The 14,688-nt window shown below is 42.4% G+C and overlaps 1 protein-coding gene across 1 annotated transcript in view; it reads right to left on the bottom strand.

The window, feature by feature from the left end:
- The window catches only part of CPXM2 (carboxypeptidase X, M14 family member 2), a 381,585-nt gene that overhangs the window by 274,104 nt on the left and 92,793 nt on the right, over positions 1-14,688 (bottom strand). Inside the window, exon 2 of the mRNA XM_085601678.1 lies at positions 14,307-14,408. Coding sequence (XP_085457804.1) covers positions 14,307-14,408 — 102 coding nt within the window. The remainder of the gene's footprint in view (positions 1-14,306; positions 14,409-14,688) is intronic.

Raw genomic sequence — 14,688 nt, 5'->3', positions numbered from 1 at the left:
GGAAAAGTATTTGTTTTATGGGAGGTGGCCTTATTTTGTACATTTGGCTTTGCTTCAATTTAGCAAAGACCTTGTGATTAGGGTGCAGGGAGGTAAGAAAATGGACCAGAAAAACTTTGTTCAGGTCTATCATAATTGTTGCAGCCACAAGGTTAGTTGTTAAGAGAGATTGTGTTGTTTTGTACATTTGACCTTGTTGCAATGGAGGAAAGACTTTGCATTAGGGGGCAGACAGGTCAAGTAGTTGATTGGGGCTATGAAGGGAACCGAGTTATGGGGCCGGATGATTTGCCATAATATGCCGCAAAGACTATGGTGCCTGGGCTGCTTTTGAGGAAGTGAAGAGACAGAATCAAACCTGGAGAGGAGAGGTGTAGGCAGTGGGTGCTAGAAAAGCAAGGGAGGTCATGTCATCCAACAGCACTGTATCCTAGCAAGCTGTAGAAAGAGAGGAACTGATCACTGGTCAGCAAACTTCAGAAGGAGGTGCTCACCTTGAGATGGGCCTGGGTCCCCAATGTAGATGGAGAACAAAGATGGCGGCCTTGGTGTTGTAAAACCCGGCTTCAGGGGTAGGTGATGCCTGAGGAAGAACCAGTGTATAGAGGAATTCGGTGCTCAGAGCAGGAGCAGTGTGGAGAAGGGGGCATTGAGTCCCCAATCTGCCAGCACAGCCAGCACAGCAGAAAACAAAGTGGCAGCATCTTAGGCGGATGGTAGAGCAGGTCTCGAAACAGGTCCTAGAGCTGGAGGAGCATCCAAAGCCAGAACAGTCAGGTCCAAAAAGCCAGTGCCAATGAAGGGGCCCCATCTTGCAGGCTCTATCATGTCTGCCATCTTGGGAATGAGTATATTCTTTTTATTCTCCACCACATGGCTACTGCAGGAGGTTGAACTATTTCCTTATAAGTAGTGAGTTGTGATTGATGTACTGAGGTGATATACTTAAGAAAAATCCTGTCAGTTCACTCCTTGCTGTGCCTCACATATACCCAATATTGTATTAGACCCCGTATCTCAGCATGGAGACTTTGAGTGGAAATCTTCTAAGATGGAGAGTTCTAATATTGTATGCTTGAGGAGCTACCTATATATTGAGGTTGCTTGGAATTCAACTGCTGTGAAAGCAATTGAATGAGAATCAATTAAAATGATGTAGGTGAATAGATTTAGACAGATAAGAGTTTTGAAAGTAAGACTTCCCAGATTGAAGAAGGAGGCTGGGGCCACAAGTGGTGCCTCCCTAGAAATCTTTTGGAAAAATTGGATTCTAAGGGAATTGTATAATAAAATGGATAAATATTCACGTGCCTCATAGTGGCCTCATAAGTAATACCATATAGCAAAGTTAAATGCTAACCTGACTACCAATACATGTAGACAACTATGAACCATATTTTAAGAGCAGTTGATGGTTTAGGTGTAGGCCAAAACAGCAATTTATAGCCGGATGGACTCACATCATTATCCACTGAATTGAGGAAGGTGTTAGATGAACCACTTCTTAAGGGAGAGTTGAAGAGAGCACTGGAGGAAATGCACAAGTGGAAGATGCCAGGCTGGGACAGCTTTCTGCCTTAGTTTTACCACCGTGCCTTGAATATATTGCTGGATAAACTACTAGAGGTGTGATAGGGGCTCTGAAATTAGGGCATTTGATGAACTCTTTGCAGGAAGTCATAAAACTGATGATACCGAAGACTGGTGGTGGCCTTGCCGACGATCTGTCCTCTAGATCCCAGTTAAGGATTAATACAAATTCTGACTTTAGTACTAAAGCCACGTGGGAAAACGTATGAAATTTATGTTGCCATTGGTACATCAGGACTAATCAATGTTCATCCGAATTAGAAACATGATTAATAATTATGTAATGTGGCCCATTTTCAAAGCTTCTTAGAAATAAAGTTATTTTATTCTCTTGAATGGCTTTATTGTTTGAAATGTTAAAAAAAGAATAATTTTTGGTCCCATTTTGTTTTCTGTGCGATTTTACTGTACTCCACATTAGCGCGGTGGAAGTTGTAGGAGTGGGGTATTAAAATCAATGTGGTGCCCCTTTACCTGTTTAATAAATTGATCTAAGTAGCTGAACTAGATAGCAGCCTCATAGTTACCCCCAATAGCTGGACAATTTGGTAATTTGTTGAGCTTTAAAATGAACCAATCCAAGGCCCTTCTGCTCCTACTTGGTGCTCTTGCCTGTAGTGAGGGGATTGGTCTTTCTGATCTGGGCATGCTATGGGTGGTGTGAGAAATTGGGTTTCTGGTTTGCAGAGGTATACACCCTGTCCAAGTAGGAACCACAATCCTAGTCAGTGTAAATCAGATACCAATAGAATACCAATACAAATGAACCCATGCTAACCCCTGGTAGGTTGGCACAGAGCAAGTGGGTGTAACTTAAGAGGCAGCAATGTGTAAAGTATTTGTGCAACACTTCAAACAGCAACACAGTGGAAATACCACAAAAAGACTCCATACCAGTTTATTCTATTCGCACTTATATAGCACATAGCTACCCTTAGGCATCTCAGCGCTGCTAACGCTGCTAGTGCAGAGGCAGCTCTACAGAGAATGAGAGGGAGCTGTTCTGGAATAACTGCGTTTTGAGTGACTTACGGAACCATAATTAATTTGCGGTCAATCTCAAGTATGTGGGAAGGGTATTCCATAATTTAGCTACGTTGTAGTGACAAGATCGATCTCCCTATCAAGAGCTTTTGATCAAAGGGATCTTGGCCAGAAAGGCTTTAGAGGAACGCAAGGTATGTCACGGAAGATAGGGAGAGATCAGGGATCGAGAGATTAGTGGCCCTCTTTCCATGAGGGCTCTGTAGGCAATGCAGAGATTTGAATGTAATCCGCTCTGCCAGTGGAAGCCAATGAAGAGCTTTGAGTATTTGATGGGCAGAGTGGTGTCTAGGGAGAGTGTGCAGAATTCAAGGGGCTGAGTTCTGCACCATCTACAGTTTGTGTAATGTATTTGTAGGAGCACCCAGGTAAAGAGAGTTTTCGTAGTCAGACGAGCAAGTATAAGGGCATGAAATACAAGTCTCTTGAAGAGAGGGGAGTAGATGAAGAATTTTTCTAAGCATCCTAAGAATGACAAAACATGTTGCCCCAAGCTTTGTTGCTTGTGAGCTATTGTTCAGGGATTTATCCAACCAAACTCCGAGGCTCTTTATGGCAGTCTTTGGCATGGGGAGAGTCCAAGGCAGTTTGGCCAGCCTATATCCATTAAAGGATTGGGGTTATTGCCAAGGATCAAGAGTTCGGTTTTATTACCATTTAATTAAAAGCATGAGTTGTTCATTCAGGTAGCAACTTTCTCTAGGCAAGGGCCCAGGGAAGCCAAAAGGGGGGTGTGATTCGGAGTGAGGGAGAGGACTAATTGAACATCATCAAGGCTGGAAACTATTGATATTTCGAATGCATGTATGATATCAGCTAATGGCCTCATATATAAATCCAACAATGTACGGCCAAGGGATGACCCCTGTGGTATGCTGCTTTGATGGGGCACAGTATCTGATGTGCAGATACAGTCAACGATCTGAAACTATCTAACCTCAATAAAGGATTTGAGCCAGGCTAGAACAGATCTGGTAATACAAACATTGTGTATATGTTTAATGAGAATATCATGGTTGACCGTATCAAATGCTGCACTAGGATCGAGGAGGATAACAGCTGGCATGCCTCCTCGATCAAGCAGCTCTTTAGATTCTTCCACCACTGCTAGAAGGGCAGTCTCCGTGCATTGGAGAGGACAGAATCCAGTGTGTGTGTGTGTGTGATATAGTACCCCATGACTTTCTAGGAAATTGGTTAGAGAAGCATTACATGCTTCTCCAAAAACGTGCTTGTATCTGGAAGAAGGGAAATGGCCTTATAATTAGATTGGCTTTAACAGAGCTTTCACCATTGCATGTTTCCACTGCAGTTAGACCGTTCCAGTACTAAGCAAAAGGTTCAATAATTCTGTCAGAATTGGAAGGATATGGTCAGCAGCCTTCGTTAGAATCTGAGGAGGGTCCGGGTCAGTAGGAGAGCCCGATTAGACATTGGATAGAAAATCCAGAAGATTCTCTGGGCTTAGAGTAGGGGAACTCACAGAGAGTATGAGGGGTGATTGATGTCTGTTCCTCCATAGTTGGGATTTCTGTAGGTGGTTGAAATGCCTCCTGATTTTCCTCTTACAGAAAGTTGTGATGGGTTTGGGGAAAGACTCTTTGAAGGCGGCCTAGGAGGAATTTTGCTACCTGAAATATTTACCGGGAGGAATTGGATTCCACGTTATTTGTTCCTCGTATTATACTGAGCAAGCTTTTTTGATTTCGGATTGCTATAACTTGATATTTTCCTGATATTTCTGTTTGCTGTTCCTGCTATAATTTTTTCTCCATATCCTTTCAGTTTTTCTTCTTGTTTTATTTTACAAAGTTGTGAAATATATCAGGGTGCAGACTTGTCTCTGGCCCTTTTAGTACACATTTCCATGGGAATGTCCTGATCGAGTGAGGATGTGATCCATTGGGTAACCTTTTCATTAGCTGGGAGCAAATCTGAAACACCAGTATATCATCAGTGTAGTACATTGAGTCTTTACTGGTCTAATTACATTCCTTATAATCTCTTGAAAAATCTCTGCTGCTGAGTAAATTCCAAAACTCAGTCTCTTGTAATAAAACATTCCCAGATGTGTGGAGAATGCTGTTATATATTTTGACTGTTAATCAATTTCTTATTTATTATATGTTTTGTGGGGATCTAGCTGGGAAAATACAGTTGCGCCAATCAAATTGCTGATCATATCATTCAAGTGCCATCCTGGATAATGTTCCCTCTTAATTGCTGTATTTGGTATTCTCAAATCCAAAATAATCCTAATTTTGTCTATGGTCTTTTTAGTAACTATTACTATTGGATTTACCCAAGGTGTTGGACCAAATGCTGGTTCAATGATATATTGCTGCAGTAGTAAATGTATCTCTTCTTCTAGTTTATATTGCAAGTCAATCAGAACTCTCCTGTGCATTTGTGCTACAGGTTTCACAGCTTCATTTATGTGTAAAGTAATGGTGTTGTGTTTCAGCTTTCCCAGACCTTCAAATAAAGTAGGAAACTCTCTTAATATAGGATAGACCATTGTGATGTTGAATGTATGTTTAATAGTCCAATCATTTGAACAGTGCCATCACTTAACAAACAAAGACCGGGAACCTTTCTTTTTAAAATATGTATTTCCTCTTAGCAAGACATGTTTCCATAAGACAAATTTCTTCAAATGTTCCTAGGCAAACAACAGGATATTTGACTCTCCACTGAAAAACATACACACTGGTTGTTACAAGCAAGGATTTTTCTTGCATCCTGTCATATTCAGTTACGCTCATAATTGTGCATGTTGCTCCACTGCCAAGAACCTACTATATATGTTCCTTTTTTAATAAATGAAGTTATTCATCTTCACCTTCCTAATTCATCAGGTATAATTGTTCTGACTGCTTAAAGTCACCCAGGCCTTCATGTTCTGAACTTCCAATTAATCTGATATGTTTACTGTTTTGTTCTGTTTGTTTCCAACTCCTCTTATTGTCTATTTTATCTTATTTCAATCTGCAAATGCTTGCAAAATGGTTTAGCTCTCCACATTCCCATGTCTTTTCATGTCCAACGCGACGCCGTGTCCAATTGGCGTTCGTCGCCAATTTCTAATAATTTGTTAATTATGATGCTGAGACAAAATGTGGCTATAATTTTGATGTTTATTAGATGTTTATTAGAAACAGCCACAGCTTGCCTAACTTTGCCTAGAGTCTGCTGATCTAGTCAATGCTAACTTAATAACCATTAAAACATCACATTCTACATGAGACATCAAAGAGTTTAATTACATTACATCACATTACTACACACATGAAAGTCCCATGAGTCCCAGCACAACCACTTATGCTGCCAAAGTCAAGTTGCTCTTCAGGCCACGATATTTCCAGAGAATTCTCAAGTTTTTCTGACAAGCCCATCTGACTCCCCTCATCTGGAATTAGAAGGACTGGAAACGACATCTACCAGATGTTACTCGGAATGCTCTGAGGAAGTTGGACCCTCATCAGTAAGGCAAAGGCAGGCTCCAACATCAAGAAAAAAGTTCCTTCAATCATTTGCCGTGGGATTTCCTCTAGTCGGTTCTGATATGGTATACAGTTGGTGCTGGTTTTATTAAGGCTTTCCAAGCTGTTAGGAGGAACCCAACAGCAAGACTCCAAATAATGGGGCGGAAATCTGACCCGCTGCAAATATGCAGGGGTACAAGGCAGGGGTGTCCTTGCTCAACCCTACTCTTCGCTCTGTATATTGACTCCTTGATAAGGAAACTGGAGGCTAATGCTGCAATTTTACCAATGAGGTTACAGGGGTTCAACACAAAAATATTAGCATATGCTGATGACATTACAGTGGTAACTCCTGATTCGAAAGGGGCTATGCAGGAGCTGGAAAAGGAAGCCCTAATCTTTAGGAAAATCTCTGGTTATCTTTTGAATTGGATCAAGACACAGGTGGCCATCTTCGACCAGGTGTAGTATATGAAGATGATCTGGTCATGAATCAGGCAGTGTATTTTGGAGTTAATATTGCCTCCAATATAGATCAGTTAGTAGAATTAAAACATTCTCCGGTATTATATAAGACCAAACAGGGCCTTAGAAGAATGGACAATCACCGCCTTACAAAAATCGGCTGATGTAATATAAGTAAAATGATATTGTTGTCGAAGTTCCTTTAACTTTTCAGATCAATTCCCTTGGAGTTTGAAAAACATTGGTTAAAAAAAATGGAAGACCTATCTTCTAGTTTCATCTGGTCTTAGGCTAAATCTAGGAGGGCCTTAAAGTTCATGTTGTTGCCTAAAGGCAGAGGTGGCTGGGCCGTTCCAAATGTTAGATTTTATCAATGTGCTGTTGCTTTACAGTACTTGAATTTTCTACTTTGGGGGCAGCTGTATGATTCTTTTGGTGCTGAGATGGCACCCAGAATTTATGAATTGTTGGTAGGGGATGATGCTAATGCTCTCTTTTTGAAAATGACAGAACCTATTAGCTGCCTTTAAAATATGAGCGGTTGTCCGGAAGAAGATTGGTCTTCGCAGACTCAACTTTTATACCCGCCTGTGGAAGTCTCAATTGTTACCAATGATTTTCCATGACACATACTTTCCTAGATGGGAAGCAAAAGGGATAATGACATTTGGTGACCTCTTTGAGAGTATTCAAATGCTGTAATTTCGGGAGCTACAACTTGAGATTGGTCTTTATAAGCAAGACGTTTACAAATACCTACGGTTTAGATATTTGTGATCTATGAAGTATGGTGGAGCAATTGAATTTTTTACAGATACATTTCTTGAACTACTCCGCAATAATGCAGGATGTAGGATAAGTCAGATCTATGTGTACCCGGCTGCCTTCATGTCTGACGATCTAAAGAAGCATGCAGGCACCTGGTTGAGAAGGAATGGGGCTACCGAATGATGCTTCTATGAATCATTAGTACTGGGCAATTAGCTGTTCCATTCAGCGGGCCAGCAGTCAAAGCATTTCAAAATAATCTTTAATTTATACTACACTCCAGCTAAGATAGCGAGCTGGAGGAGCGACATCGGCATGTCGTGCCTTTGATGTCAAAGTCTGGAAGCAGATATTGTTCATATGCTCTATAGCAGTCCGGTCCTAGACTCCCTGAAACTAGAGAGGTCTTAATTTCTGCAGACTATCTTACACACCTAAGTGATTTTATCCCCTCAGTTAAGGCCCTTGGGAGTGCATGATAATGCAGGTGAGAGAGATGGGAAAAGTTTGTTTATCTCAATGGTGGTATCACATGTCTTTATGGCCGCAGCTTGGCTTAATCCTGACCCTCCTACATTTCATCAATGGCTGTCTAGGTTGTCTCATTATTCCATCAAGAGAGTAGCCTTTAATCGCTGGAAGGGTAAGAAAGGCCTAAAAGAGAGGAAAGAAGATTTGGACCACTCTGGAGCAATGGTCACGGGGGAGGGGCTTAACCAGCAATGTGTAGTCTTCTACATATTGTCTGTGCAATAGCTATGGGCATGTCCTTCATTTTCCGTTACTGATAAATGTACATTATTATCACTGATGAATTCTGACATGACCAGCAATATGATCTTTTTGTGCTAGCCATCCGTATTTTTCTTTATCACTAGTATAAGTATATTATTATAATTGATGATCTCTGATTATTCAAATAAATATGTTCTTGTGATAAATTAATTGGACGGGATGAAGTCATGTTTTTTTTTGTCTATGTATATTTAGGTACATAGCAAAGCAAATGACACCTAACTATGGACACATTTGAATTGCAAAAGTTTATGCTTCTCTGTGCTAAATGCTCATGGTAAAAGCTGTATTATTTTATATTATTTTGTAATTTTTAGGTTTCGCCTGCACAACACTGGCGCTGTGCTTGAGAAATCTATTGTTTTTAATATAAACTTTAAAGGGACTTACATCCTGCCTCTCTCTTTCCTGTCTTCTCATTGGTTCCCGTGTGTGCCAATCTATTGGCTGTAGCATATTTTCCTGCATTTACCAATGCTTGTTCCTCCTCTGCTTCTCTTATCAGCTTCCCCCCGCTGAAATCCTGTTAACCTCCGCTTTGAGGGAACTATATTTTCATAAAATTTTGCCTTTTACTCTTGCAGCATATTTATATAACAATTTATCAACCGGAGAGGTTAAGTGATTTGCATAAAATCACAGGCCTTTGCGTGGCACCAGAGAAACTCGTACCGGGATCCCTAGCGCTCGAGCTAGCTGCCCTGGCCGCTGCGGGACATCCTCTCCACTCCTGTGTTATCTGTCAGGGAGCTCTTTCTTTCTCCCCCTTGACGATTGATGAAAACAGCTCTTTATTCACTACATCGGCAAAACCGATGCATTACCAATGCTTATTGTACTTTTGTTACTATCTTTAACCAGTGTATGTTAAAATTAATTATTGTGAAAAGAATAATAATGAAAATATATATAAAAAAAAAAAAAAGTTCCATTGTTCTACAGTATGGATTCAGAAGACTAACATTCCCAGTCTCGAAAACAATCTTCACACTGGCAGGTGCTCCAGTGCACAGGGCAGAACTTCTCCTTGCCACATTAATGCCTATAAGGAGCGGATCTGTTGGCCTAGCCCCAGAGCACAGGCTGCAATGGCAAAGCGACTTTCCTGTAAGATATTCATAGCTCACCTTTGGTAACTTGACTTGGGCAGAACGCTATATTGTAGGAAACATTGTTTGTGGGGTTAGTGTCATAGTTTATGCAACAGTGCATACGCATCAGACACGGCCATCATAGAATCAGTTGATTAAAAGTTATTGCACATCTAAAGCTGTCCTAATTGGAGGTGTAGTTTTCAAACGGTCAGACGCACCAGGGCCAAGGGTGTGAGGGGCCTCAGCACTGTATTTTGCTTTCCAGCTGGATGTCATTGGGGCCTGTTTTCTTTGGTTGTATTTGAGCCAAGATCACCTTTGCTGAGCCACTGGTCTAATAGATGCTTACGTTAGATAAGTGTTCTTAAAAGTATATACTTTCCGTAATCTTCATCACAACATGCGACATGTTTTTTTGTCACTAAAGTGCTGCTCACTGTGTACAACTATCACTTCAAACATGGGTCAAAAACTATTCACAGTGATCCTCATTGATGTTTTTAGGTCTCGGCTAGCGAAGGTTGCGCTTGCGCAGTCTTGCTCGCAAGATTTAATGACTTTGAGAAGTGGGGCTTCAACCCGCCCCTCTTCTCTCCTCTTCTCCATTGGCTGGCCTCTTAAATGCTGGTCAGCCATTGGAGAAGAGCTTTGTCTCTCCAAAAAAGCCCCGTCTATTTCGGATTCGTGGGCGTGTTTTTTCGATTCTTTCTCTTTTTTTAACACGCCCATAAGACAGCGAGTCTACGGCATGTCTTGCTCACGCTGCCTACACGCGCCAGTCGGCTCTCTGATTGGTTGGCAACTACCAAACAAGCACTGTGATTGGTGGACCTTGTCAGCCAATCAGAGAGCCTACTGGCGCGTGCAGGCAGCATGAGCAAGACACGCTGTAGACTCGCGTGGTGCGATGCAGGGCTGTATTCCGTGATACCCTGTCCTCCAACCTCCCCTTCGCTGACGACTTCCGGATCTGCCAGGTCAAGAAACAATTTAACAGCCACAAAGGTCATCGGCATTGCTTCTTCCACTGGGAAGGTCTTCCAGTCTCAAGAAAGTAGGTTGAACACGTTTCTTAGAATTATCAGCGTTTCACATCGTTTCATAAATGGAACCCTGGCTGCCTTTGACTTTCACTAAGCCAGCACCTGGGATGAGCTATTAAAGCACCCTCCTCTCATTGGACGACATCAGGGCGCAGGTCCCCCCAGCGGTGAGAGACCCCCCTCCGCTGCCTCTTTGCCCTGAGTGTCCGCGCGCGGAGGCACAGGCCCTGCACAGCCGTCCCAGCCCTCTCGGTGCTGGCCAATGGCATGCGGGCGGTCTGCTCCTGGGGGAGAAGGGAGGGCACTGGGCTCGCGCCCACGCGGGCGGTCTGTGGGCTCAGCGCGAGACAGTATTAACTGCAAGCCGTGGAGCAGGCAGGTCTGGGGCACGAGCACGCGCGCCCCCTGCTTCCCTCCAGTGCATGTATGGGAGAACAGACAGCAGTGTAGTCGTACCTCTGGGATCCAACCGGGGACCTGCTGCACCCAGCAGAAGGCAGAGAAGGAGGAGGGTCCAGACCCCGCCAGTACTGTGCATGTGGTGTTTGTTGCCCGTGGATTAACTTTGGTGCTGGCGCCTAGAGGAGTTGCTCTGGTGCATGTCCTGTGGTGATCTGCAAGGTGGGCACTCGTCTGACACCCGGCAGTTTCGCCCTACTTTGAAGTGTCACTGTGCCGCCCGGGGTGAGCGGACTGTGGTGATTTGCCCTGCCTTTGAAGCTGCACCGTGCCAGGCGCCTGGGGTCTCAGACAGGAGGACCCCAATGTGGGAGAAACCACTCTGACCCTTCAGTACCGCGGGCATGCAGGTAGGGGAAGAGCTGTTAAGGGATGGGAGGGGGCGCTTGTTTGTATCTTTGTAATCCGATCACCCCCCACTCTGGGAAGAAACACGGAGAAACTAATCGCACCTTTCCCCTTTCTCGTGTTGTGTTTTCTCTCGTATTGAGTACAGGTGATAAGGTCACAGTGGTTCCCAAACAATCCCGGCCCGCAGGCTCTCGATCCCTCCTGTCAAACATTTCTTTGAAGCTGTCTGACTCTTCCCTAACTCTCTCCCTCCCGGTTCCTGGAAAGCTGCTGGACCACCTCTCCTCTGCCTGCCTGCCTGTGTGTGTGCATGAGGTCTTTCACGGTTTCACCCCTGGCTTTTATCCACTGTATGCCAGTTTGCAACATTTTCGTTTTATTCTAAGAAGGGATTTTGTTTTAAAAGTCGACTAAAACCAATTGTCATAGGTTTTTGCTCAGGGGGTGTTGGAGTGGTGCAGCTGTGGCGCTCTTTGTTAAAGGCAGTGCTGAAGTTAAGGTGCACGTTACTACAGCACCACGTTCATGCTGTCTCCCTTACATGTGCAGAAAAGTTTTAGCGAGATTCTTTAAGGACGAAGCACACGATTAAACGTGTGTTACAAGGCTGGCGATTTTCACCTCCATCTTAAACTTCTCCGTGAAATCAACAGGTGGATAAACTGCAAGAAACATCTATAATGTTTTTGTTTTGGCGTGTTGGGTACATAGACACAAAAAACGTATTGTTAGTGGGGCTGCAAGATGAATATAAAATGAGCTATTGTGTGCAGTAGCCAGCAAGACCAATAGCAGAAAGTGTCTTATTTTTAGTGTCATTGTGTCGGACAGGTGTGAAAATGTGATACTTGCCAGACAGCCTGGTAAACGGCAGGAAAGGTTAATTTACCATTGTATGTAGCATTGCAAACTGTTTAATAGGTAGCCAGCCAGCTATCAGAAAGTTTTCTATTTATCACACTGCCTATCAAATAGCACTCTGCTGAACGATGAGGATTTAAATCAGGTGAGCGGTGGACATGCCTCACTTGCCTTACTACAAGTACCAGAAGGCCCTACGTCTGCGCGAATTAAACTGGTAGTCCGGTCGCTCCATGTTGACTGTACACAAGCACTACAGTACTGGGCTATGCATTTAAAAACAGTGTATGACTTGGTTTATAGAAACCGTTGATTTCATGATTAAAAATCAGGGCCCGAAACATTGTCATTCTGACACTGAGTAATCTGGCAACTCTGTGTGTGTGGGAGGCTCTGTGTGTGTGGGAGGCTCTGTGTGTGTGTGGGCGGCTCTGTGTGTGTGGCTTTTTTTGTAGGTGGCTCTATGCATGGTGGCTCTGTGTGTGGGTAACTGTGTGTGTAGGTGGCTCTGTGGGTGGCTCTATTTGTGTGTGGGTTGCTCTGTGTGGGTGGCTCTGTGTGTGTGGGTGGCTTTGTGTGTGTGGCTCTGTGTGTGGGTGCAAATGCAAAAGGTCTCGCATTTGAGAGTGATTAAGCTATTGGCATTGTAAATAACAATGCCGTTTCTTTAAATGTTTTAAAAACAAAAACATAAACAAAAATAATGTCATGAGCAATGCCAATAGCTCTAACTTTAACAATGCCGGGACCATTGCATTATAAATGCTTGTTGATACAGCTACCATTTCTCCTGTTTAAAGATCACTTTGAGGTTAAAGACAATTCTGTAAAGTTTATTCAAGTGCAGTGCCTTATAAATCGCACACTGATAGGTATCCAGTGCAGTTCTTCCAAGTATGGAGAGATGTGCTTGAAGGTTTCTTTGAGCACTTTGACATTTTTCTGCTGTGACTCATCATTATTGGCCATGCTTCTCACTCATTGCTTTCTCCAAACCTTCCATGTCACTCACTCTGGCTTTTAGACCTTGCTTTTCAATACCTTTCTAGGAGACTTTGTTTGTCGCAAACTTTCTCTTTCAGACCGCCCTTATCATTGGTTTAGGCTTCACTACTTTTTCACTCTCTTTAACATCTCTAGTAACTGCCCTTTGTTTTAGATCTCGTGTTAATCACTCAGTCTCAACATTCACATCAGTTCTCAACATTCACCTTCATATAGACCCTTCATCACTTACTCCTTTGAATTCCTCTTCTCTCTCTCTTGCCTGTCCTACTATTCACTCTTTCTTATAGGCCCCTATTTTCAATGGCTATCTTACGAACACATGGTTACACTGTCTTTGTTGTAAGCCTCTTTTAACACTCACTTTCACAAATACCTCACTTTTCACCTCCTCTCACTTCAAGACTCAATTTTTGCAGACACTCTCTTTCAGAGGCTTTTTCAGAGTCTCACAGATGTCTGGTGTTAATTCCCTTTTACAAGCATTTTAATCACTATCTCAGACCTCATTTGTCCCACACGCTCAATTACATACCTCTTTAGTCATTCACTCTTTTGTAGACCTCTCAACACTCAGTCAGTTATACAGGCCTCTTATCACTTACCTGCTACCAGTTTGTTGCAACTGTCTCTATACAAACAGTTTGTGTTGCCCTAAACATACTCTCTTCTGCAGACCTTTTATTGCTTATGTTTTTTCAGCTCTGTGGCTGACTTTCTTGAAGTGAGCAAATGACACTGATCCTCTCAGAAATGTACATTGTTAACCACTCTTTTTTCCGACTCTTATTTTTTTACCCTTTGTTGCAGATCTCTTTTCACTCTAGCTTACATGTCTCTCATTATTCACTGTATTAGAAATCTCTAACCACTTACACTCTCTTACAGATCTCTCGCCTGTTAGTCTTTATAACTTTCACTGTCTCTTACCAAACACTATACAACCACTCTCTCTAGGCATCTAGTAGTTTCTACAATGGACTTTGTATTCCATTCATTCACTCCTTCAGACCTCTCACCAATGAATCGCTCTTTACATATCTTTATTTATGGACTCTCTTGGCAGTTACTCTCTCTTACTAACTCTCTCTTACTAACTTCAGTTTACTCACCCTCACAAACCCATGTATTTCTGGCTGTTTTAGATGTTTACTTTTTTTGACAGGCCTTATATTCCTCACCTGCTGACTGGCCTCTAGTTAGTTTCTCCCCTTTCAACACTCTCTTTTACTAATTGCTTTGCAGATCGCTTCTCAGTCATTCTTTTTAAAGGCCTTTCCAAATTCTTTTTATTACAGTCTTCTGATATAACTCAGTATTTTTTAGAGAGTTCTCTTGTCACTCACTTTCTCTGGTCTCTTCATATGGAATGACTTCTTCCGGGCCTTCAAATGAATACCTTTCAATATTTTTCTTGTTCTTTTCACTCTTCTTGAGGCTGTTTTTGGCTGAAAATGAATGCAAAGTTTACTTTTCAGTTATCAGAATGTTTTTCATTAAAGGACAATCAACAGATCAGCATTGCTGTGCACAATTTCACACTTATTTCTTTTAGTAATGTCTTTTTGTATGCGTTTATAGTTTCATCTTAATTTCATTTTCACAGTTTTAGTTATATCAATCTAATTTAAAAAGATATATGCGTCTGGGTTCAGCATTTCCACAATATGAAGAGATCAAACTGTGATCCAAATCCATCATCATCCCAAATAAAACTCAGCGTCTCTG

Source organism: Triturus cristatus, chromosome 1_2, assembly GCF_964204655.1.
Source record: "Triturus cristatus chromosome 1_2, aTriCri1.1, whole genome shotgun sequence".
NCBI lineage: Eukaryota > Metazoa > Chordata > Amphibia > Caudata > Salamandridae > Triturus > Triturus cristatus.
This window is presented reverse-complemented; position numbering and strand designations above follow the sequence as displayed.